General features: G+C 38.0%; 1 protein-coding gene across 1 annotated transcript; it reads left to right on the forward strand.

The window, feature by feature from the left end:
* The first annotated feature begins 1,697 nt into the window (after nt 1-1,697).
* Nucleotides 1,698-24,674, forward strand: CNOT4 (CCR4-NOT transcription complex subunit 4). The gene is made up of 6 exons (XM_041404610.1): nt 1,698-1,847; nt 4,415-4,472; nt 4,930-5,179; nt 6,940-7,437; nt 22,264-22,476; nt 23,261-24,674. The coding sequence occupies exons 1-6, from the start codon at nt 1,762-1,764 to the stop codon at nt 23,560-23,562; spliced, it is 1,407 nt and encodes a 468-aa protein (XP_041260544.1). The 5' UTR covers nt 1,698-1,761; the 3' UTR covers nt 23,563-24,674.
* Nucleotides 24,675-26,174: the final 1,500 nt, after the last annotated feature.

Genomic DNA, 26,174 nt, shown 5'->3' on the forward strand with positions numbered 1-26,174 from the left:
TATTAGGCACATACTGATGTTTTAGAGAACAGCCCTTCAGAGACATGCAGCCTGAATTTAACTAAAACAAAAAAAAACAAAAAAAAAAAAAACAAAAAAAAACCTAACAATGGTGAAAGCTGCTTTTTAAGGAGAGCATATGGCATAGAGCTGCTATGAATATAAAAAAGTCAAAAACCACACACAAAACCCCCCACCTCAAAACACACACCAATTTGTTTCTCTTTCCCTTTTTCCTTGGATGCAAAATTGACTTCAACTGTCATTTGAAAGTTTGTTTTAGTATAGAAATGGCTTTGCACAATAGTGAACATACATTTGGATATTTAAAAATAAATGCATTGGCAATTTTGATAATCTAGATATCAGTTCATTTTTGTACCATGTGACTATTAAATGACAGATATGCTGCTGCTGTCTCTTCATTCCCTGGTGTTCTGTATCTGATCAACTCATTAGCTCTTACTTAGTTCAAATGTGAGCAAAGCTAAGATGAGATCTGTAGATCAGGTCAAGGTACTCATCTATGTACATATTGTATATGTAGTTGAGAAAAGATGGATACAGAATAGCAGATGTTACAATACTGAGATTTGAGGGGAGCTACTATTACTAATTTTATCTGAGTAGAAGTAGGAAGCATATGTGTTGCTATAAGAAGTTACTGAAATTTCCAGATTCTTACTGCAAAATTAGTAAATTGACCTAAAGATGTAGGGTAAATGTTGGACCATCTAATAGGAAAATAGTGACGTAGGGGAGCATCAGGAAGGACATAGATGTTAAATTTTTTTTTTTGGTGAAAGCTGCTTTTTTATGAAGACAGGACTTGCACACTGAAACCAGCTCCTCATAGAAGCAAATGAAAAGCTACAGGTAGTGTGGAAGAACTTGAGAACACAAAAGGTCTTCTGTAAAAAGATTGCAGGGTTGACAGACAATGCTGTATTTGAATCCGTTTGGTTATAGACTATATTTCATTTTTCTTAAATTTGTACAGAAGGTAACTATGTACAGCAAAAACTTGGGCTTTGAGTCCTCTCTTGAACTTTTTTCAGTTCTAATGTGCACTCTGAAATTTAGTATTACTTTATGAAAGGGAAGTAATTATGACTTTAAACTAGAAATGAAGGGAGCAGTAACTTAAACAGTGTTTGTGTGGCTGGTCTCATGGTCTGTTAGTCAAGCTGGAGACCTCTCTGTAGGTGTAAAACATAAAACTTCATCTCTTGTGGCAAGGCTTGATAGGACCTGGAATATAAAATGTATATTTAAAAAAGTATTACTTAGTTTGTGACTTGCAGAACTTAAAATAGGTTATGGGCTAAAGCAAGTAATTCTGAATGAGAAATGCAGATGTCTGGACACTTGAACTATTGATGGCATTTTTAATTTTTATTTACATTTTTTTCCTCTTCCTCAAACAGGCAAGTTTGGACTTTAGGATTGGCAAAACAGCTATCTATTCAGGAAAGAAAACAGAATTCCCTCTGGTTTTCTCTCTACCCTATCCCACTTATTTTTTTATGTCATCACCTTTTAAAATCGGAGAAATAATATCCAGATAAATCTATTCTTATGGATTGTCTGGCACAAAGATTTATTTCCCCAGTGTTTACAATTTTTAAAACACTTTCTTCATAACTTGAACTCTTCTATTTTTTTTTTATTTTACTCTTGCCTTTTTCCAGACCCAACAGTAATAACAAAGATGCCTGGCCATCATTACAGAGTTCAAGTAAATCGGCCAACGGTTTAACAATGGAACACAGGAAAACGCCTCCTATATTAGAAAATGGCACAGACCCAGAACACATGACTCCAGATGGTGCAGACTCAGATTTCGGGTAATTGTGCTGCCTTTTGTACTTCAGACAGCTTGCTTTCTCTCTCACTGATTCGTGTGGAGGGAGTGATTCTTCAGTCTCTCTGGTTGGAGAGCTGGATACAAATCCTGATCAGGTCACAAAAAGCTGGGCTTAGTGTAGCCCATGTCAAAAAGACTGATTGGCAGACTCTGCAGGAGAACCCTGACATGAAATTAGTGAGTGACAGTACAGGTAGTGGCTGAGGGGAGCAGAATAACCAGGGGATCAACAGCTTGTACAGCTGCACAGGCCCATTCAGAGCTGAGCCTGTCCTTTCTTCTATACAGAAGCTTCCACAAAAGTAGCACACTATTTGCTGTACATCAGGAGGCTTGTGACTTGGAAAAGCTTCAGTAGAGGAAAGTTAAATGTTAGGGCTAAAATATCTTACTTCCTTCCAGTGATGTGTTCCAGAAACACAACACAGAGGAAAGGGCTCCCCAATTACCACTCAGAGGGACAACAGGGCAGCAGATTAAACTGAGGCTTCTTTGTGTAGAGGAAGTAATTCATCTGTTTACAATAATCTTATTGCCAGACAACATTTTTTTTATTTTTTGATGCCCTTCTTGAGTAGAACTGGTGTCCTCTTCCACCTTATGAATCACTAGCAGTTACAATCTTAGTCTGTAGTTATGCTGGTTTGTTTTTATGGACCCCTTTAGGTAATAAACATTAGCCTCATTCAGAGGCTGGATGGGAAAAAAGCAAGGTAAACCCTAATATTTCAAGCAGTGGTGCTGCTGATTAGGTAGCCAATCTTCATTTTAAATCAATATTGAACCAATGCATTAAAATGGAGAGTGCTGTTGGAAGTGGTACCTTCTTGTTAGGCTAAATAGCTGTCCACTGAGGAGTGATCAGAGAGCCTGTGAATTGCATCTCAGTAGTGATGTGCCATTCCTCTTTTTTCCTGAAAATAATGTGTTTAATGCAAATAAAAATATTGTAGTCAATAGATAATGAGCCTTACTCCTGAGGGCTGGAAGTCTCTCTTGCAAATAAAGGCTCCTTAGGCAGGTTCAAGTATAATAGACATTTTCATCATTTAGATTGTCAGTAAAAGTTGTCTTACTCATAGCTTTTTGAACTGCAGTATGGTGAATGTTAGCTCTGTAGGAAAAGAATTTGACTGGAATATCAGCTCTTCAATCAGAATTGATTGTGTAATGAAGAGTCTACAGCAGACTTCTGTGCTATAGGAATTTAGAAATTACTAACAAAAAGTAGTGTGTTTCAAATGGAAGAGCTTTATTCATGCTATTGGGTAGTAGAGAGTATTTGTAAATGTTCACTGGAGTAATACAGTGATTTTTCTTTCATAGTCATAAGTATTTCAGCTGAATTTATCTGAGATACTGACTCAATCAGTATTCTTTTTTCACAAAAAAAGGTATTGATTACTCTTACACAGTTTCTTTCAGAATGGTGAATTCTGCTGGGTTTTGTTTAGTCATTTTGGGGTGAGGGGGAAAATTAAAGTGGAAGAAATCTTATGAATAGTTGACTTTACTCTATGGCTGTATGCAGTAATTAAAGTTTGCAGCACCAAGGGCTGTTTGAAAACAAGGTGTATCTAGAATCTGAAGTCTGCACCCAGTTAAAAGAAATTGTTACATATATTTTTCAATGTCATTACTGTAATTTGACTTGTATCCCATTGTGGCCTCTTAGTGGAACTGAAATTCATGTTCTTTCTCCTGATGCTTGTTTGTAGAATCAGTGTATTGGCCTGTGGAGCCTGATGCTTGTGCATCTTTTCTCGTGGGTAGATGAAAATGAGAGTACCTTGAAGTTGCAAAGCAAAGATTTTAGTGTGAACTTCAATAATACCATTTCATTAGCGTGGTATTTAGCATCACAGATGCCCGTAAGAATCTTGAATCCTGAGATGTGCCATTTCAGCCAAATCACAACAATTTACAGTGAATGGCTCTCTGAGGTGGTTTTCTGCTGTATCTTATATTAGCCTTATTCTTGGCAGTTTTTTATGCTATGTTTTTTTTTCCCTTCTGTCATCTCAAACCTTAATCTTAAAGGCTGGTGGGAAGCTTAACTTGCCACCAAGACTAAATCATTAATTTAATGACTTATCTCTCCCAGATTTATTTAGGATTTGTATGGAAACGGAAAACTTGTGTGTTTGGAAAATATATCTTTTCCAGTTTCTTTACAGTAGTATCGTAGATGGAACTGACTATTACAAAATACTGTCATAGTATAGACTTCTAGGGTTTTTTTATGGCATAGAGCTGCTATGAACATGTTCAAAACTTTACTTTTGTTCCTTAAGGCAGTCAAGCAGAATGGAGAGTGGTGAAAAGAAGTATTACAGTATATGACAAATTATTAGAATGCTTATGATTAAAAAAGCAGTCTTATAAAAATAAATAATAAATAAAAAATAATAATAAAAAAGTCCTCAATCCCTACTTTTTAAATTTTGTCTTAATTTTAAGGCTTTTCTTCCCCTTCAAAAGCAAGTGTTGATTTTTCATGTTAAATAGTTGAGTCTCTTACTGTCTTTTTCCCTCCCACTTTTGCAGCCCTATCGATAAACCTTCAGATTCCCTCAGTATAGGAAATGGTGACAGCTCTCAGCAGGTAAGACACAAAGATAAGTGCTCTGAAAGTAACAAGTGGGTTTGAGGACTTACTTGCTTCTCCAACTGCAAGTTGTATTATTTTCTGAAGTGATCATAATTGGGCATTGGAATGGGCTGTCCCATGAGGTGTTGGAGTCTCCATCTCTGGAGGTGTTTAAGAAAAGACAGGTGGCACTTAGTGCCATGATCTAGTTGACAAGGTGGTGTTTAGTCATAAGTTTGACTCAATGATTTCAGAGAGCTTTTTCCACTCTATTCTGTGAAAATTTTAAACAGAATTTAAAAATGCTATTGCAGAGTTGATTTTTTTTTTTTTGTTTAACCTTGTGCTGAGCTATATATTAACAAGCCTAATTGTGGCCAGGATTTTTGAGGAAACTTTTCATCTGAGTTAGTGAAGAATATTTTATATATAAATTCATGTCCTAATTTTTCTCTTTCTCTCTTGCTTGTAGATAACAAACAGTGACACACCTTCACCACCACCTGGTTTAACAAAATCCAATCCAGTTATACCCATCAGTTCATCTAATCACAGTGCACGGTCTCCTTTTGAAGGGGCTGTAACAGAATCACAGTCACTCTTCTCTGACAACTTCCGGCACCCTAACCCCATCCCTAGTGGGCTTCCTCCATTCCCCAGCTCTCCACAGACTTCGAGTGACTGGCCCACAGCACCAGAACCACAGAGCCTCTTCACATCAGGTACATCCACAGGTTACATGGCTGGGTTTTGTTTGCTTTTGCAGTTGCTTAAAACTTGTGCAGAGTTGTACGGAGCTTAAAACTCTGTAGAACCTAAAACTCTAGGACTTGTTCCATACTGTGTTTTCCCCCCTTACAAATGGTTAAAATTTGTCACTTAACTGCAGATGAATTGCAGTGACCTAAGGGTTTCTTCTTAAAGAAACTTTGAAGAGCTTTCAAGCTGCATGGCTAAATTATCAGAGTGCTTATTTTAGTTTTTCTTAGCAACATGCATAGGGTGTGACATGTATGCTTTAATATTTAGTGTTACAGGTTTTTATTGAGAGGGGGGGAAAATACATGGAGATTCTATAAATTCAGACAAGTTAGGTTTAATTTCATCAGCTGAAAGTTGCCTGTGTTTTTCAGGTACTCTCCTATGCAGTACCTTGTCATGTGCATGAAGCATTGTTTTAGTTGTGATTATATAGTCTTGGGAATGGTTAACAGTATTGAAGAGCTCACAGATAACTCTGAGGGAATTGTTAGAAAACTAAATGAAACAGTATCAGTAAAAATTGAATGCAAATAATATTATATAGTTGGTTTACTTAGTGATTAGTCATCTTTTGATGTTTATCTTGCTCCTGGATATCATAATTCTGTTTGTAAACAATATTTATTACCAAGAAAATGCCTCTCTGCTAAGGCCCTTGATGCACCAGTTGTGTTAGGATTAAGTAGCAGTGAGAGATCATTTCCAGGTAGTAGAGATCATAGTTAATACAAAGTGTATGGTTGTGGTTTAAGTAAGAATGCAAAGGATAAGTTCTTGTTGGTCTAGCAACTCTTTATCATCATGGATTTTAGAGTGAAAATAGAAGTGTTGATTTCTTCTCTGAGAGGATACTGAACCTTCTAACAGCAGCAGACCAGGTCCCTACCAGCAGAGGGAGTTAATGTTGCGAGCGATGCCACCCTGTACTTAGCAGGTGGCCTGACCACAATTTTGAGGAAAAATAATGTGAAAATAGACCAGAATTCACTGAACCTGAATAGCAAACTTAACACAGTCATGAAAAGAAGTAGTAACTGAAAATGAAGACAGATTCTGATAACTTTTTTTTGCAGCAGTGCCTCAAAATATTTAACAATATCTTGTAATGTGGTTCCCTTTTCTTATTTTATCACTGTGTCTTCTCAAGAATTTGGCTTGTTTCTCTTCATAATGGTAGGCAGTAGAGGATTTTTTTGTGGGTTTTGTTTGTCTTTGTTGGTTTTGGGGTTTTTTTAAACTACTGCTCTGAGGTTATTTCTTTTGAGAGGGAACATCCTGCTTATCATTTTTTTCACAGCATTAATCTTAAAAGCAAAATACTGAACTGAGTAACAGCCTTATTTAAATGTTGCTTATTCACACTTCCATTAAGTAGTATGGGATATAGAAGGTTCTAAGCAAGTGGTCATTGGTCTCTTTCTACTTGGGACTATTCCTGAAAGTACTTTCTGGATTAGGTTTTTCCATAGTTAAAGAACAGTGCAGCTGTGCAGTAAAAATGTTATTTACTACTTCTAGCACTTCACCTTTAGTAGAAGTCTATGACAGTTTGATCTGAAAATGGCATTCTGAGCTGATGAATAAGGTGCCTTTGGGGAATGTATAAAGTAGTATTATATGGAAGATAAAAGACCGCAGTCAGATACACAGGCTGAAGTTTTTATATGGAAAAATGATTTCTGATTCTTGTTCTAAATCCTGTTCCTTTCTTCTCCAACAGAAACTATACCAGTATCCTCCTCCACAGACTGGCAAGCAGCTTTTGGGTTTGGTTCCTCCAAACAGCAAGAGGACGACTTAGGGTTTGATCCCTTTGACATCACCCGCAAAGCCTTAGCAGACCTGATTGAGAAGGAACTGTCAGTCCAAGACCAACCTTCCCTTTCGCCCACATCTCTTCAGAACCCTACCCCACACACTACAACTGCCAAAGGGCCAGGTTCTGGATTCCTGCATCCTGCTGCACCCACAAATGCCAACTCTCTCAGTAGCACCTTTCCAGTCATGCCACAGAGGTTTCCACAGTTTCAACAGCATCGAGCAGTTTACAACTCCTTCAGTTTTCCAGGCCAAGCAGCTCGCTATCCTTGGATGGCCTTCCCACGCAATAGCATCATGCACTTGAACCACACAGCAAATCCCACCTCAAATAGTAATTTCTTGGACTTGAATCTCCCACCACAACACAGCACAGGTCTGGGAGGGATCCCTATATCAGGTAGGTGAATAGGAACAGTGGTGAATGACTTAATTCATGCTCTCAGCTTCTCTTGAGTCAGAACAGGAAAAGGAAATAGCTAGCAACAAGCAGTAGACTGTTATCTCTTGACTGTCGTACTAGGTTATGAACAGAGAGAGTAATATTGTTTTAAATAGGTCCTTTATATTAAAAAAAAAATTAACTGGATATTTAGCCTTGTAAATGTTGAGCTTTATAAGGAAGGTGGAGTATTATGTGCCCGCTTAATTTTGTGCCAAAGCAGATTGGTATTTTGGTTCTTCAGTCTTGCCAGACTGGCTTTATTTAAGAATAGGCCCTGGAAGTGCATTGTGACTTTCACGTTGGCATGCAGGTGTTGACCAGAGTTCTTAAAGTCATGGAAAAAATTGTAATGATGGTAACTTGTGCCAGATGTCTTGTCTGGGTCATTCCCTCTTGTGCATAACTGAATGGCTGCACAGTAAAACATTCAGTGCTGTTAATTTCTGTACTTCAGATGGCCTTAATATTATGCTAATCTTCACTGAATGGACGCTTGCAATGTGTGTAAGAGGATTCATCCTGATTCTGAGGGCTGTGATGTTGGAGAAAAAGGAATGTGCAGTCAGGCCAGTTTAGGCTGCCCTAATAGGAGTGGATTAATAGGCTCTTGCATCAAACATTGCAGCTAAGGAGCTAATTGTAACAATAATTGTCTTGATTAAAAATTTACTTCTGGGGTTTGAAGCTCTTCCCTACTTCCAATTTAGCTTGTCCCAAACAAATTATTTTCTTGTAACAGGGGAAAAAGTTGTATTACATGAATAATGAACTGCAGGTATAAAGTCTCTCTTAGCTCTTGTAGCCTTGAGGTGGAGAAAACTGCTGCATGAGATGTTGCCAGAATTGCTTTCTTTCCATGGGTTTTAGAAGTACTAGCTTTACTATAAGAAAGTGACCTAGGAAAAAGGTAGTGGGGATTTTTGGTGCTCTAGTACAAGAACTAGTTTTGGCTGTTACTTTGCTCTACATTATCCTCTTTGAAGCCTTGTTGCAGTTACTATACTGTTGAAGGGTCTTTAGGCTAATTCAAGTATAAACATGGTCCGTACTGCTAGTGCAAGTAATTCAAAACTCTTTACACTGGCAGTAGCAAAGTTTTAAGCCTAAAATGTCTGATATTGGTCGCACAAAAAAAGTTGTTGTTGCTGGCATGGAGTAACAAAGTACAGCATCCACAGCTGCACTGTTGCTCCCTTTCCTCTAAACCACATACAACTTACAGAAAAACAACAGGACATCACTTTTCAACTCTACCACTCAGTTGTAAAAACTTCTACTTTGAGGGGTCGGTAACATGACTCTCTTTTGACCTCGGGGACCAGAGAAATCCTGTAGTGTTGAAAAAGATCTGTTCAGGTTGATTCCAAGTTTGCAGAAGTATTGCATTATTTTAATTTTAGTTAGCAGTTTGGAAGTCGAATTTTTGTGTTTGTAGGAGACTTGTAGATCTTTTTTTAGACTTCTGAAAAGCAGGTTGTGTGGTACTGGTTGATGCACAGCCCCAGGCCATGTGCTTCCCCCATATGTTTTAAGGTAAAATAATTGATATTTAAGTATGTCCTTTTTTTGTATGCAACTGCTACAACCAATTAATCCAAAAATATTTTCGGCAAATATTGTGCTAAAACCAAAACAGACATATGCTGTACTAACCATGGAAAGTTCCTTTGTGTTGGTTTTAATCTCTTGTTATAGAAAATATTGTTAGTTGACTGGCTGACAATTCGATAGTAGTTGTTGCAGTGCAAACACTTCTCAGCTGATATACATCAGCTTTGATATATCTTGAAAAAAGGCTATTTTGCACAAGGGTAGATTACTCCTTTTTCTTTTTCCTGCTGCCAGAAATCAGCTGAACTGTCAGTTCTGGTGTAATTTCCTGGGTTATGGGTTTTTATTATTTATATTTATTTTAGTGCTCTAACTGCTTCAGAAGTACGAATATTTTGAAAGTCAGGAGATGACCTCATGGCTCTTTTCTTGTGTGCTGACTTGATAGTTTCCAGGTTTTTTTTGGGTTGTTTTTTTAATCTGCCTCTAGTCTCTCAATGAATCCCTTTTATCTTCTGTTTGAAAAAATAATTCATGTTCTTTTTTTTTGTTTTAGTCTGTCAGTAGCAAGTATTTAATTACAGAATTTTCCTAGTTTCCTCATGCAATTTACAGATACATCTATCTGGTGGGGTTGGGGAAAGAAAGTGGTATCCAAGTACAGAGAACTCATGTGTGTAAGACTTTATCACATCCTAGCTGACCTGCTAGAAAGGCAGTGCATCTCATAGCAGCTGTTTAGCTGTATGGAACAGTAAGTTGTACTGGACCTGAAGTTCCTTTCTCTTGGCTCTTTTGGTAGCCTATATTAGGGTGTTTTAGTCAATGTTAGTGAAGTTAGTTAGTTGGTAACATTTAGTCAATGTTACCAACTTGGCTGGTTCAGCTATAACAGGAAAAGAAACCAAGTGCAGGTGAAACTTCACATTCTGTCTTGTAGCAGAGACCCTCTACTGCTGTAAAGCCACATGTTTCTTAAGGTCTTTGATCACAGTTTTTTACAGGATTATAAATTCCTAAAGTAGCTAATATTGGACTAGTTACTGGTAAGCAAAAAATAAAGGGGGTGGGAACAGGCACATGAGTCTGTCTGCTTGCTCTATTTAATCAACCCTTTTGAAGCTTTTCATTTATGTCAAAACAAGCAGATCTAATAACTTCTATAAATTCATATGTTAGTATAGTATTTTCTAGGCTTTCTAAATTTGAGTTGGTTTCAGTAGGTGTATTTGTGTATGGAAGCTTGTATTAAGAAAATGGTATATTTTAAACTGCTGCTGTTTCTACTTTAGACATTATTATTCACCGGAATTTGAAATGCTCATGTGTGATATATTAACTGTAATTTGCTGAAACTGTCTTTTGTTTATTTGAGAAACAGAGCTGTGCTGTATTCATAAACTCACAGCTTCAGGGCAGGTCTGTTCTGTGATGTAGGAACACAGGAATTACCTACATTTTTTTTAAATTAAGCTCTCACTTCAAAATAATTTCTATGTGGAATTTGGTTGCTTGTTTTTCAGAGGAAGTAGTTAATAACTAATTCTGCAGTTTCCAGTGAAATGACACAATGACACATGATTGACTTCATAGATTTATTATGCATGTACTTGAAATGTGTCATATTTATCAGGCATACATTTGTCCCCAACCCATATTTAAATGAACTTTTTGGTTGATTGACTCCCAGAGTAACTTTTTTTTTCCTTCCCCCACTGTGTCATTTTTCAAACTGTAGCAGATGTTTCATGTTGTTCATTTTCAGAGATGATTTAAGTTTATTGCTGCCTTCTGGAGTGGGATTGATTAGATGGTTTACTGTGAAATTATAAATGTGGAACTGTGCTTCAGGAGAAAAGTCCAGTGACTTCCTCATGGACAGTGTGATTGTTGCCACAAGCAATCTTACCCTAGATTGTATGCAAGCTATCCTGAGAATATTGGCCAGCAGCTATGCTTTGTTCTGTAGATAATGCCAAGGGAAAGACTGATTTACTGACAGCAGCGTGGGTAGGTGTGTGCCTTTATTTTTATTTTACTATAGGATAACAGGAAACTCTTTGTAATTTGATAGCTAGTGCACTATCATCTTTGCCACCCTACTGCCTGTTGGTGCGTTCAAAAATAATAACTATGATATGGGATCATAGAATAAGGTAGGATTCAGATTAACAGTGTGTTTTGAGACAGATGCTTACAAAATGAGATGTATGCATATTAATTTGAAAATATATTTATATTTTATTTCTTGAATTCACTGAGTGGTTGATAGTCATTGATTTTGTTACAGAGAAGTACAGTAACAAGCTCGCAGAGTTAAAATTATTAGGAAAAAGTTGAAAATGGTTAGTCCACTTTCCCCATTAGTTCTATGCAAGATGAAGTACTTGACGCTTTGAAACACTGGCTATTACTTCATTTAGTAATTTCATCATTACCCTGAATGCAGAACTTCATTGTAAGCTCTCTGTAGACCATAATAATGAGGTAGTTCGAACTCTTCCAAGACTACTCCTACACAATATGTATATATTTTTCCCAAAAAAATCATTGAAACCCCTGAGTTGGAAGGGACCCACAAGGATCGTCAAGTCCAGTTTCTGACTCTGCAGAGTGCAGCCTAAAAATTAAATCATATATCAAAGCTTTCTCCAAATGCTTGTTGAACAGAGGTAATTTATGTATATCATACATATATCAAAAATCTAAATAGGGGAAAGAGTCAAGTGGACACGGACAGATACGAAGTATAAAGAATTTAACCTTATTTAGGATGGGGAAAAATATTTTGTTCGTTGCCTTTGAAGATAACCATTGTAAAGTTCATAATGATATTTTAACCATGCAGCTGACTGATACAGAAGCTGCCATAGGTTTCTGTGAGCTATTCGTGATATTTCAGTACATTGGGGTTGAATGTAATAAGTCTGTGTAATAGAATATAATGAAGAATCAAAATTCCATTCTCTCAAGATGTTTTAGTTTTCATGTTGTGGCTTATATCTGTTGAATATGTACATCCTTATTGATGGATATGATATATATTTAAAGATGAGACAATAAATGGGTAGACTGCTCTAATAATTTTGGGTGTCCCCCAGCAGTGTCTGTGGTAGTGGTGTTGCATTCCTTATCCAGACACAGATTAGCATGCATGTCTTCATGTCATGGCTGCATTTAGGTTTTTGTGAAGCCGTAGCTGGTAGCAGAGAGGACAAAGTAATGACAGTTTTATTAAGAAGGTCCAACATCTTCCCACTTAAAGTACTGAGCTCTTCCATTTCTGAACTATTTATGGTGTTGCATCTTCTGCTACTTTAAATTTTCTGGCCTCTATGCTCCCCAGCTGTTGAATTTGCCTTGAACATCAAATCCTTTCTTGCCTAATGCTACCTTTTAGACAAGATTTTAGTAAAACAAGGGAAGATTGTTTTGGCTGATATGTTGGCTGTGGTCATATTATTTAAAGACTACAGCACAAAAAAAGGATGACATAGCAGAATAAGGGTTAGCATTTCCTTTTAATACTAAGATTCTTTGTCTGACTTGCTATTTTCCCACAACATAATTGCATTTCTGTTTGAATGGTTTTTTATTTGGTCTTTGTCTTTTTGTCTCCTCTCCCTGACTTGTTTCTATTTCCTGAAAACAAACAAACAAATACTCCAAGCCTTGTTTTATACAGTCTTGGAAGGAAATAGAATTTGTGGCATAGCAGCTGACGTTTTCCCGTGGTCTCAGGATAATAACTTGATATGGGGTTTTGGAAGTGTTCTGCTACTGTCCCTTTTCAAATGAGGGTTTTGGGCCATACGGTATGGCTGTTGAGGTCTGCATGCTGTAAAAAATCTCCAAGTGCTGTTGTAAAAAAGGCATTTGATCCCATACCGTAACAAAAAGGATGTGACTTAAACAGTGGTGCCTCACATCCCTTTATTTGGATGCCATGATGAAACATCTTCCTGTACTTTTCCTCGTGACCTGGCAGTATATGAAAGCTTTAATGCCTGTTTTAAGTATTGGTTTCCTTACTCTTAACACTAAGACATTAGTCTATTAATTTTCTGTCCTAATCTTTTAAAGAAGACTACTTGCTCACTTGGTGTTCTTCCTTGATCTTTGGCTTTCCAACACCACCTGGGCAGAAAGCATGGCAGCTGAAAGTCATCTTTTCTGTGCCCCCTGGTTAGATCTAGGCCTGCCTGCAGTCTTTCTCTGATTAGGGGTAAATATTGAAAATAGGAAATCTGGTGAACATTTTAGCTGATACAAGTGATAGTTGTACGTGCCACGTATGGCATTTCCAAAGGCTTGTATCTTTTCCAGAGTGCAGAGCAGCTGCTCTCAGAAGTAGATGTGTTGCTCTGATAACAGGGTCATTCCTCATTTGAAACTGCTTTGAAATTGTAAAATGAAAAGCACCTTCTGTAAGCACCCTGAGCTATTTACATTATTGCTTCTACTGGTTCTTATATATCCTGGTTTCCTCAATGAAGATGACTGTTAATACAGCCTTTGCTATTGAACATTCTGTTCTTCTCATCAGTCCTTTTGCTCACAGCACCTTTTTTTTTTCCATGGAGGTTCTTAGTCCTCTGTCCTTCCTCTTCAGAAGATGCTTTCTATTTTTGTATATCCCTACCTTGAAATTCATTCTTCTTTTATTTCCTATCATAACTAATTTTCTATTTCACTGGTGAAGAAGTGTTCAGCAGTTTATTTTGAAAATAAACTTTTGGCTTGCTCATTTCTGTTTATGTGGAGGAGTTTAGGAGTTTCTTTTCTTATGCATCTAGGTTTAAACAAAATAAAATTTCCAATTAATTTCCAAAATATTAAATCAGTGTCAAGATCAAAATCCGCTGTGGATATTCCTTTTCTTAGCTCTGGTGTCTTGTCCCTTAACTCCCATACACTTCCTACATTTACTCCAAAGGCCTGGCTTCCTTGGTATAATCTTGTCATGATCTCTGAGGAAACTTCATCCACAGCACCTGTCCTTTAAGTCCTGCTACTACGTCTCCATCTGTTTCAAAATCTCATCTTGCACACCCACCCTTCCTTCCAGTGCCTTTTCAGTGCTAATACTGCAACTGTTTTCTAAATCCTGTTGAATAGTTTTCCTGTGATTATATAGGTGATACTGTTTCAAATAAGACTTGATACATAAATATCTGTCTTCATCTCTAGCTTGGTTTTAAGCTCTTATTTTAAATCTTTGATTGCAGGATTTTAGACATGACAGTGAAAGGCAGGCATCTTGCTTTTTTTTTTTGGGTAGCAAGATGTCTATTTTTAAATGTGTAATTTTATTTTGGAAGAATATGTATGTGACAAAGAAAAAAGTGGGAGAAAAATTCTCCAATTTGGCTGCAGTGTATCAGAGGAGTGACTAGTCACATTAACACTACTGCATTTGAAATAAACACGGGGTTGGCTGAGTAGCTGACCCAGTCTGCCTTCTAGACTGTTAGTCCTGTCAGCCTTTTTGGTAACTTTCCTGAAACAGGGAGAAACAGTCAGACTGGAGGCTTTTCACATCAAATTTCATGACTGTTTTTGTCTGTAGTAGTGTCACAAAAGGAGCTTCAGCTACACTAGGTGTTGGCTTTTGCCTGGGTTTTAGGGATGGAAGATTTATTTATTGTTAGCAGAACCTCTTTAGTACTGGTTCACCAAAATTTTAGGGATGGAAGATTTATTTATTTATTTATTGTTAGCAGAACCTCTTTAGTACTGGTTCACCAAAACATGGAAAGGTTGTTTCCTTTCCCAGGTAACTGGTGAGATACTGAGATGGCCCTGCAGTAGTGTCAGAGGCAGTTCTGTTGTCTTATGTGTCTCCTTCCTCCAGCAGGCAGCTGCTTAGCCTTGGGTGCTGTGTTCTCTCAGACGCTTTTCTGAAGTCACTTCAAACTATGCATTAGGTCACTGGCATGAGTTAAAAGGTGCAGCTGTCTTAGTGATGTTAAAAACACGGCATTTTCTTTTTAAAGATTGGGAAGTGAGTGCACTTTGGCACTGCCACCTCAGTGTCTAACAAAAGGCTGTGCCTTGGCATGGACCTGAAACTTGGGCTCTTTGAGTCCATTTAACAAAATACCAGTAAAGACTGGTGCATTTCAGCAAAAAGTAAAAATAATTCAAAGGCTTTCTGCATAAACTTTTTCCTGAGTGTTCCAGCTTGAAAAGCAACTGAGAGAGCAAATACAGTCTTTTTGAAAATTGTGTTGGGGGAGGAGCATAAATGAATCCTGAAGGAATAGCAGCAGCTGAAAGAGCAGCTTTGCAAATAGTGTTTCTCCTCCCAGTACTGCCAAATCACATTTGAGGGCAAAATAAAAATTTTTTTCCCATCCCTTGCCATCTCTTGCTTTCTTCTACACAGCCTCATTTAACTTCATATTATCCTCAGAGGAATTTAAAAAAATCTATTTAACAAATAGGTCACTTCTATTAGAAGATAGCATCTAGTAATCAGAATGAATTTCATGACATGGAAGGTGACACAGAAGTGAAAACTAGGCTTTCTTGCAGTTAATTTTCCCATAATTATTGAAATAATATACAAATATATATCAGCCTTAATTGTTTGCAGATGTGGGAAGATTAAAAATGAGTTTATCATTTACCAGAGTATGCTTTCATTGTGCTAATGCTGGTCTTGCAGTCTGAAGTCAGAGGGTTGATTGATTGGTGGGATATTCCTGGAATCCAGAATCTCTGTAGCATGATAGGCTCTTGATAATAGTTACTATAGATTTGAAGACCTAGGGGTTTTTCTTTGCAATTTCTAGTTATTGCATTGCCCATAGGGCAGATTTCAAATATATTGATTTTATTTATGCATGCATCTATCTGTGTATTCACTTTCAAATATATTGATTTGATTTATGCATGCATCTATCTGTGTATTCACAAGTACATTTGTGCACGTGGGCTTTTCCTTTGAAGTCAAAGTTTGTTCTAATGACAAGCAAGGTAACCTGGTGAGATTGAACTCTGGTGCATGACATGAGAGGAAGCAGTTCAGGTTAAAATGAACTTTGTTTCTCAGGTGAATGGAATTGCATGCTCTCTGAGTTTTTTAATCAAATTGTTCTGTGTTTAAGATTCAAGTATTTATTTCATTTGTTTCAGTGTCTTAAGTCTTGGTGCACTTAGATTTATGGTAATATTAAAGCTTATCAGCACCAAAACCTATTTTCTTATGGAAATAAGAAAATAAAAAATAATAAAAGTAATTTAAAAAGTAATAAAAGTAATAAAAAATGTGGGATGCTCTGGAAACATTTTGTAGGAAGTCAATCATGTCTTTCAAAACAACTTGGAATCTCAATTTAAAATTTGCTTACAGATTAAAATTGAGTTGCTGGCTGTTATAATTATGGTTTGGCCTCCTGAGCTGTGGTAAGTGTAAGTCAATCACAAGAACTCTCTAGAATACTTGATGTAACACAGCTTTTCTCAAGCCTAATAAAATTCTGACACTGTATATGCAAGCAAATATGAGTCTTCTTACTGTCCCTGTACTCATGTTGAAGGGATTTCCTCTGAAAATAAATGATATTTTCTGACTCATAACACTTACTTAGTCACAGAAAGCTTAAAAGTTGTGCTGTCAGATCATCATCAAAAATCATTTAGAAAATCTTATTTTCCCCATTTAAATGTATACTTTAGAATTAGTATATTCTACTTGATAATTTGGCTAACTGGTAAGTTAAGTTGCAGTTGGATTTATTTGGCATTGAAGAATAGTGTGCTTCTGTTTACTTGGCTGTCTTTTAAATTGAGTGGAATTGCGATAACTGTGGAAATCAATATGGAATAGAGGTAAAATGTGCTTTATTTGCAGTATTTTAAAGCTGAGGGTAGACTGGTCTCTTGTCTACCAAAGCCAGTTTTGTAGGTATGTGTATGTACATAAATTGTATGTACATGTGCATCTTTTGTTTCCTGAGCTCTTAGATCTCATGACTGTAAGACTTTCATTGAAATTCACACTGTGAAATGACACTTACAGATCTGAATTTTGTGAATTGCTGATTTGTTTCCCATGTGTAGACACTGCTTGTGAGGCTTTTAGAGGTTCACTGCAAGCAGCTTTACCTTCTCGTGCTCCTGTCACTAGATGTCTCTCTAGTATAATGAAGAGGCCACTTGTATTCCTGATCGGCAGCACTGCTATTTAAATGTGGACAGTTTCCATCCTCTCTAATCTGCCTGTAACATTCTTAGGTCTCTGTGAATGGATGAAACTTCATTGTTTCATTTAAGCATTGTAGGATTTCTAGGAGTCATAGAGCGTCAATGAAGCTGAGAGAGAAATCCTTCAGGTCATAGATGTTTAAATGGGATTTTTTTCATTATTAAAAAAAAAAAATAATGAGCAAACAGCTTATTACTCATACTGAAATGAAACAGGTATAGTTCTTACCGTAACTGTTGTGTTGATGTTTAAGTATACAACCTCTGAATGAAAAGCTTTTGAGTTTATGTAATGTCATGGTCATAATTTCTTTTTTTGGATGTGATAAATTGTCCTGTGTTTCTCTCTACTCCTCAAAGGGAAGTACTGGACAACTGTTTTCAAAACAGAAGTACAGTGGAAAGTTGTTTTGAGACTAAAATAGAGAAGCCCCAGTCACTTCTCAGAATAGGGTAATAGGCTGTTTCAGGGAAAGCACTTAAAATCTCTGAACATGGCACAAGGCAGAGACTGGGACCAGAGATGTCACTTGAAAGGGTATGCTTCTCTGGTGGCTCCATTTGCTTTTAATTGACTTGAAAGACTCTTTGTGAACTCCTGGTAGTCCTTCCTGTTCTTTTTTTTTTTCCTCTAATTTTTCTTTGGCTTCAAAATTTATTGTACAGTGTCTTTGAAGATTTCACAAGGGCCTTTTTACAGGCAAGTTGTTGAAATAGCTGTTCTATTACTGAATACACCTTGATAGTCTCTTTCCTTGTTTTGTTGCCACTTTTTGCAGTCAGGTATATGACATGGGCTAGAAGTTTATTTTTCTCTCATGTGATGATTTTCCTCTGATTTTATTTTGCTTATTTGATGCTTTTCTGTAATGGACACACTGTGTTTTTGTCCCACATACAACATACCCGATGGGTTCTTTAAAAACAAATAATTGTAACCATGATTTGCAGGACTGTTTGCTTTTCAGGGGGACTAGAATATTTAGGATTTGGTATGAATGTATTTAATGTTTTTACTCAATTGGCATGAAAGTAGGCTTTTGTAATGGCTTGGAATGTAAGTTAGGTAGAGCAGAGAAATGCTCCTGCTTTACCCATAATGTAAGTCTTGTGATCTTTCCTATTGGTCATATTTACTTAAGCATGTACTGGGTGAATTTTGCTTTGGGTTTTACCATAGGCTTGTATCAGAATTAGTGCAATGATTTGAAATAGTCTAGTCCCTGTGGAATATTCATTTGAGTGGGCTTGTCTCACACCAAGAAAACTGGAAGTTCTGCTGTGCCATCAATATAAAAGATTGAGTGCATCAGTGTCACCAAAGTGGCACAGCCAAATTTGAAACACTTTTGGGTCTTCATTGCCATGTCATTATCAGAATTTTGGAGGTCACAGAACAGCCCATATCAGTGCAGCAGACACTTGTGCAAACATGTTCAAAAGTAGTGATTATGTGCAACAGAACAGTATTCTGGCTTGGCCATTAATCCTCTTCCTGGCCTCTCCCCCAAATACACACTGCTTTGCCTGATTTGAAGAAATAGTGTTAAGGCATTGTAGGCAGAGAATGAGGTAAAACTACTTGACTGTCTGGTAGGATGTGATAATGGGGCGATTATTTTATTTAGAAATTCATTAAGTGACTAGTGTTATACAAATTAATGTTCAGGCTTCTCAGGTGTTTTATTTTTCTTAAGTTAACTTCAAATGCTTTTTATTTTGATTGGATGGACAAGTTGCATTTGTGATGAATCTTTTTTTCTTTCATTTTCTCATTCTGAGACAGTGGTTGACTTAGCACATTTTGCATAAGTGCTTTTATTTTACATTGCCATACCACCTCAGACACAGGAAAATTTCAGTCCTAGAAGTGTGGGATCTGTTCACCCCTGTAAACGCAAGTTTCCACTAGACCAGACAGGATTATGAAATGTACATCGAGGGAAGACTAGAGTGCAGGCTGTGTGTTTGAAAATGCTTTTCTTGTGCTTTCAGTGATGCTTCACGAGGTTATTCTCTATTTTGGGAGACAAAGGGCACAAGGGGAGGAATCTCATATTTATCTTAGTATAGAAAACACTTTCTTTGCAGTTATCTGGGTTTTGCCTTGTTTTCTTCTGTGTTTTCCTGCTATCAGTGGGCATGCTGCTCTAAGCCTTTTAAGATTAGCCCATGGAAGGAGACAGCATTTTTACTTCTTGAGAGAGGGAAACTGTTATATTGGTTCTCATACACCTAGGTTGTAATGTCTAACTGAGAAGTCTGCTAATAGTCAGAAAATTACTCCTTCCAACCAGTTAACTGTAGAAGTAGGGAAAGATAATATGCAAATAGCCTTTTTAATACATCTGCTTTAACTGAGAGCTAGCTTTTTCTCATTTTTAACTGTGGTCCTAGCTTCATCGTGAAGCATAGATGTTATTAACAGGAAGAACAAACCAGCTGAGGGATGAGTAATGATTTCTGAAGAAATTACTTCCCTTGGTAGAAATAACTTCTGTCTCTGATGTGGATTTGCATTTTCACTTAGGCTGTTTAAAACTTGCCAGAATTCAGCAAAGAGGTGCTTGGGTGGTGCTTGGGGTTTTTTGTGTCAGGAGCCAGTGTTTTTGTCCTAGCTTGCCTTGCAGCCTCACAAATGCACCTGTTTGGGAAAGACAATAACTTTTTTGTAATTCTCTATATTTTGTCACTTTTATACCTAGGAGCACAAGATTTTATCAAACTGACTTTCTTATAGTTAGCAAACACTGTTTTGGTAGATACTGAATCATTTTAGGCTTTTCATCTCTTGACTTCCATGAATCCAAGTAGGTTTTGTTCGGACAGTTGAGGTAAAGAACAGTCTCCCTCAGTTTATTATTTCCTGTTGTTTTGTGTTGTAGAGGGTGCCTGGCAGTGGTGCACTATGCCTGTCTCAGGCAGCAGTGTCTCCTCACCAGAAAGTGCCAGCCTTTTCCATTTCATGAGTCTTGTGTCTCGCTAGCTTTCTTGACCCTTATGTGTGCTGTATTACGTCTTTTTACATGGAGAATAACAGGAGAAAAATGTACATATTTTCTTAGCCCAGGGAGGCATAATGCCCTATGGCATTAATTTTCCTATCCTGTTCCTTATAACATCCTGCAGGCTTTGTCTTACTCTTCCTCAATGACCTGTTGCAGGTAGTTTACTGCAGATTAATTTTCTTGCACTGAGCTTTGAGGGCTTGTTGGGGGTTAGTAAAGTCAGTGACTGAGACCCTTGCAGCGTCTCACAGGTGTGGAGAGGACTCTGTTTGCTCATGCACGGACCTGTGTGTCTTTTTTGTTGCAGTAGAAGTAAATAATTAAACAGAGCTTTGTTTCTTTGCACAAGCTTTTGGAAGCAGCAGTGAGGAAAAAAAGAAAGGAAACTAATGGTGTACAATTCAGAATTTGTTGCAGTTATTTCTGTGATCGTGAGCTGGCTACTTTTGTTCCAAAAAGTTAATTTAGAACTTGTCTCAGATGGGCTTGTGGATGTTCTAGAGGGCTGTGAACAATATCTCTTGACGGCATTTTCTACTAATAGTTTCTAAAACTTTGGTTTATTATTTTTAATCTCAGGATTGTAGGTTTTGATGAAAAACATGTGGCACTGAATTATTTAAAAACATTTATTTTGTGCATTAGTGTTGCAAAGGAAAAAAGAGGAGCTGTGAAAGGACAGCATTTGAGGTACTCGTCTTGTTTGGTTTTGGGGGTTTTTTCTTCCCCTCTAGTTACAAAATGGTAATTTGCTCAGGACACTTTTTTCTGAACATTCAGTTTTACAAAAACTGCCACGGCAGGTTTTGATAGCAATTGAGACTGCTTTCTTTACTCTTCAAAATAAGGTTGTTAGTGATATCCTCTAACTTTCCAGGAAGACTTAAATCTGTTCTGTTGTTGAAGAAGTAGCAGTATTATGAAAGTATCTAACAATTCTGATTGAGATCAAGGTTCTTTATTCAATCAGGACAGGCAGAGATGTTTGGGGAAAAAAAAAAAGGGTATTCTAGATATTTGTCAAAAAGACAAGCATGTGGCAACATACTGCCTAACGCTTCCTTTCCAAATATAACCGACCACAAGCTAATGAAATATGTCTTGCTGTATTGGATACAGCAGCTGGAGTGCTCATGTCTGGTTTGTCCTGATTATAGATACTGAAAGCAAGAGATGGATCACCAAACCAGATAGTCTGTTCTGGATAGCATGGTGTGACTTCTGTGTTGAGGGATCATTTGCTGTAGTGCTAATAGCCACATTATCCTGTTGTCCTTTATCAATATGTCTTGAAGCGTTCAGGCAAATAGTTGAGACTTGACTGCTTTGGTGTCCGGCTGGTTTGCTTGTTACCAAAGTTTTGAGGATACTGCTGTGTCAGAAATTATTCTGACAGGTCTTTAAAGAATTTTCACTACTGTTCTTCAACTGCAAGAGGAAATTTCATTCCTTCCAACTTCATTATCATTTTCTTCGGAAGAACATCTCTAGGGCTGTGAATGAGCAAGCTATAACAAAACAAAAGACATCTGTGATTTTCCTCAGCCTCCCTGGTTTCTCACGTTCCATTTCTATTGCAAAGCCCTACCTAGCCTTTCTTCATTTTGATACACATTACCCTTTTGAGCCTGCTGCCCATCAGTAAAGCAGCCAAATTGCAGCAGAAGTATTCTCATCAAGTACCTGGTAGATTTTCCCCTCTTAGTAATAGAGGGAGAGCCACTGTGTCCTTGATTATTCGAGTCTCTGAATCAATATGGGAAAATACATATTGGGGAGGAGTTATATCTTTCTCCCATTCCCTTACACTTTGTTTAAAACCTGCCAGCCCCTCTGAGTAATTAATCAGTCATGGAAACACTGACCCTAGGTTTTGGACAGAGAAAGTATTTAATGCTTAGCTTAAAAAGTAAAAGCAAAATCCCATACCCCACCAAAGAAGGACATCTGTTTCTAACTTCAGCTTTTTATTTTTTTATCTTTCATTTTTTTTTGTTGGTAAATCTCCCAGACAACAGCAGTTCTGTAGAGAGTTTAAATATGAAGGAATGGCAGGACGGGCTAAGGGCACTTCTACCGAACATTAACATCAACTTTGGTGGACTGCCCAATGCTTCTTCCCCCTCCAACGCCAACCACAGTGTACCAACGTCCAACACTGCCACCACCGACAGCCTGAATTGGGACAGCCCTGGCAGCTGGATGGACCCCGCAATCATCACAGGTAACCGTTTCTCACTCCTTCAGCTCCACTGGCAAACCATCGAATGGGTATTTGGCACAAACTGATTTACATCTGGAAAAAAAAAAAAAAAAAAAAAAAAAGTCAGTATGCGGTGGTCTCTTCCAGCTTCCATCCACAAAATCTCAAGGGTCCAGGAATTTTTGTGGAACCTTTAGATATAACAGAGCGTCACTTAGGCCTTTGCATTGCATGCCCAGGACCTTTGCAGGCAGTCAGGTGCATCAGTGCTTTCCTGTAGGGTCAATCTATAAGGTGTCCCTTGTGCTGGATGGCATGTCCGGTATGTGCGTCGCTGGTCCTGAGGCACTGAAGGCAATCACTGGACTTGGTTATTTAAAAAGGGACATACTCCACTTGTTTATAAAGCTCTCTTTTATAAGGCTATCTGGTTGTGTCTCCCTGTTAGAGAGGCTGAAGCATGATTCAAGTAGGCAGAATAAAAGGTCAAGCGTGTAGTGTACTGGCAGCTTGGTGTGGTAAGGTCATGTTGACAAGGATGCAGTTCTTGAGCAGAATGTTTGATAGAAAAATGTGTGTTTTATGAAGAAGTGCTCTGAGGGTGAACTTTCTCATATCTCAGTTTAATGTTAAATATTTTTATGGGCAGGGTAATTATACATAATAATGTAAAATGCATTTTCTGTACAAACTAATCATGTTTTTTCATTATTGCTTTTTGCTAGGTTAAATTGACCTCCTTCATGGTCAACTTATTGCTTTTCCTCTGACTTGCCTGTATCCCTGTTTTTTCTTCTTTTCTTAGGTATCCCAGCCTCCACAGGAAACAGTTTAGACACTCTTCAAGATGACAATCCTCCACATTGGCTAAAATCTCTTCAGGCCCTCACAGAGGTGGACGGCCCCAGTGCAGCGCCATCACAGACGCACCACAGTAACCCCTTCGGCACACAGATCCCTCTGCACAGAGCCAGTTGGAATCCTTACTCTCCTCCTTCAAACCCCACCAGCTTCCATTCCCCACCTCCAGGCTTTCAGACAGCCTTCAGACCCCCCAGTAAAACCCCCACAGATCTACTACAGAGCTCAGCGCTGGATCGTCATTAGGAAAGGAAGAAAAAGAAAAAAAGAAAAATAAGACCCAAAACGTTAGAAATGCAGGAAGTGTCCCACCCTGACTCCTCCCCACGCCCACCTACTGTTCCCTGTCATATCTTTCTTTCTGAAGAATCCAGTTCCTGATCAAACTTCCCCCATAAATGCAATGCCATCACAGGGTCATGACCATTCTTTTTGTTAAGTTTCTGCAGAAACAGTGTTTGAAATACACTGTTTGAAATACTTTCTAACCATTCTAAGAAAAAAAAAAAAAAAGAGAGAAATCAAAATGCAGTCTCAATGCTTAAGGAGAATATTACTGTCTTACGTCTTTTGCACATGAGTATTTCTGCCTAGTGGAAAAGTGTCAATCTGCAGTAGGGGGAAAAGTGCAATGCAGAATCAAATGCAAGAACATAAAGTTATTTAATTTAAATGAAGTTACTGAACATGTGGGACAAGCAGTGGCCCAGCATTTATTTTGCATTCAGTGTGGCACTACACAGGGAAATTGCTATGTTGGGGTTCGTTGTTTTTTTGTTTTTGGTTTTTTTTTTTTTTGAGCAGGGGATTTTATTGCATCAGTCAGAGTTTGACATGAAGTGTGTTGAAAGACAAAACACTTGTAGCTATGAGTAACTGGCATGTTGCTAGAGTGATTTAAAGAGGGGAGAATAAGATTTTTCTTTAATTTTGGCTTTAGATTTCAAGTAAACTTTAATGTTTTAAAAGTATTCACAGATTTAATACCTAGTGTATACGTAATATAATTATAAGCAGCTGAAACACGAGTGATATTTACTTCAGTCTTTCTGTCTCCTCTGTCAGTCTCTCTTTTTTTTTTTTTTTTTTTTTTTTTAAAGATTCACCTGATTAGGGCACTCTGGGATAGCACTGCATTGGGGCCACATGATCACCATCAGGAGCAACCTCTGACCTCCTCTGCCTGCAGCTTTTACTTAACCCTGTAGTTTCTGGACGTTTGTGCAGTATTGAAAAGACAGGAAAAAAGAAACAGATAAATAAACATGGTTATAACCTGACGCTAAAACTAAAACCAAGGAAATGTACCTCTTTCTTCAGAATTAAAACTAAAATCTTAAATAAAACAGAAAACTTGATGATGACTTCATGTTTGCTTTTTGTTTTTTTTTAACCTTGGATTTTTAATTATTGCATCTGGTTAAAAAGTGTACGCCATTGCATGTTTGGGGTTTTCTTCATATTCATCTAAACCAGAACTACTTCATCATTGGAAATACTGCTTTGTATGGTAACTTCTGTATTGAAGGGTGGACAAAGCATAACACTTTAAATCTTTTAAAGGGATTCTGTTGTCTTTACTCATGGCAATAGCTCAAGGCAGTCAGTCTCTAACTGTTATTAGTCAGTATGTAACTGTTATAGGTGGTATCCTTTTAAATCTGAAGCATGGACATCTTGTTTATATTTTCTGAATTAAATGCCATGGCACTTGGGGTAGATAGCATGCAATAATATGCCTGAACATATGACAGAGGATTTGTTCTGACTCCCTGTGTTTGTCAGCAGCCTTGCATAAAGGTGTAAAATACTGTCCCTGCACAACAGGGGATGAAGAGCTCTTAATGGGCAGAAGGCCTCCAGTAAGCTTTTTTACTTGCAAGCAGACATACTTAAAACCTGCAACCGTGTGGTTGGGCTGCTGATTGATGTAGCTTACAGGGGTGGCAAAGAGCCTGAAATTCTCAAGATGCCTGGTGTGAGCTGTACTGTTCAGGCCGGCAGCCTTCTGAAAATGTTGGCTGCTGGCAGGGGCAAGGAAGGGAATTCCCACTGATGAACTGTCAACCCTAAAGTGGGATGGGGTGGGGTGAGGAGCCGGACTTTCTGGAAGTGAGGACAAATGCTGAATCAGCCACTGGACAGAGGAGCAAAGTCTTCAATCTGCGCAATGTATTTCTAAATATCCTGTTACGCAAAGCAGCACTCGGTGACTGCATACTTTTGCTCTTCTCTCACGTGCATCGCCATTTTAGTGCTGTATTTATGACTCTGTATTACAGGCTTGTGTGTGCTCTTTCTGAGCTGTCAGCATTGCTGCAGATGAGTCATGTACCCTGGTTACTTGGGGGAATGTGCACACCCTTTAATGCCAGTGCTCCCCAAAAAGTAAACTATGTTTTTGTCACCCAGCCATCTTCTGTAACTGCTGGTGGTGGAAAGAGAAGTGCTGCAGGCTGGAATGGCCTCATCTATGGCAATGCCTACTGGTGCCCCTGAGCTGGAGTTGCAGTCCAGCAGGAACTGTCTGCTGGAGGTGCTAGTGAAGATATAAATGATCTTTGGTTTGGAATTTTTTGTCTCCTTCCACAGTTGCTAGGCATTTTTCCACGTTTAACATTTTGTTTTAGAAGGGTGCCCTTCCTGACCCTGAAAATTAGCAAGGCTCCCCAAGCAGCTCCAACTGTTTCTATGTACCACAGCAATTTCTGAAGCTGCTGCCTTCTTCAGTTTTTTACTTGCCCCTTTGTTGCAGTTTTGGAGGTGCTGTGGCAACCCTGTGCCCATGGGCTGCTTGGGAGACGCTCACTCCCTGCTGCCGTGCAGCAGCTGGTGTGGTTGGCGTGCCAACAAACCCT

This window comes from Onychostruthus taczanowskii, unplaced genomic scaffold (assembly GCF_017590055.1).
Source record: "Onychostruthus taczanowskii isolate IOZ18803 unplaced genomic scaffold, ASM1759005v1 scaffold216, whole genome shotgun sequence".
NCBI lineage: Eukaryota > Metazoa > Chordata > Aves > Passeriformes > Passeridae > Onychostruthus > Onychostruthus taczanowskii.

Bases quoted from the DNA above. Each gene is read 5' to 3' on its own strand.
- CNOT4 (XM_041404610.1), top strand. From the start codon at position 1,762: ATGGAACACAGGAAAACGCCTCCTATATTAGAAAATGGCACAGACCCA. The intron at 4,473-4,929 runs GTAAGACACAAA...TCTTGCTTGTAG, and splicing joins ATGGTGACAGCTCTCAGCAG to ATAACAAACAGTGACACACC. The intron at 7,438-22,263 runs GTAGGTGAATAG...TAAATCTCCCAG, and splicing joins GGGAGGGATCCCTATATCAG to ACAACAGCAGTTCTGTAGAG.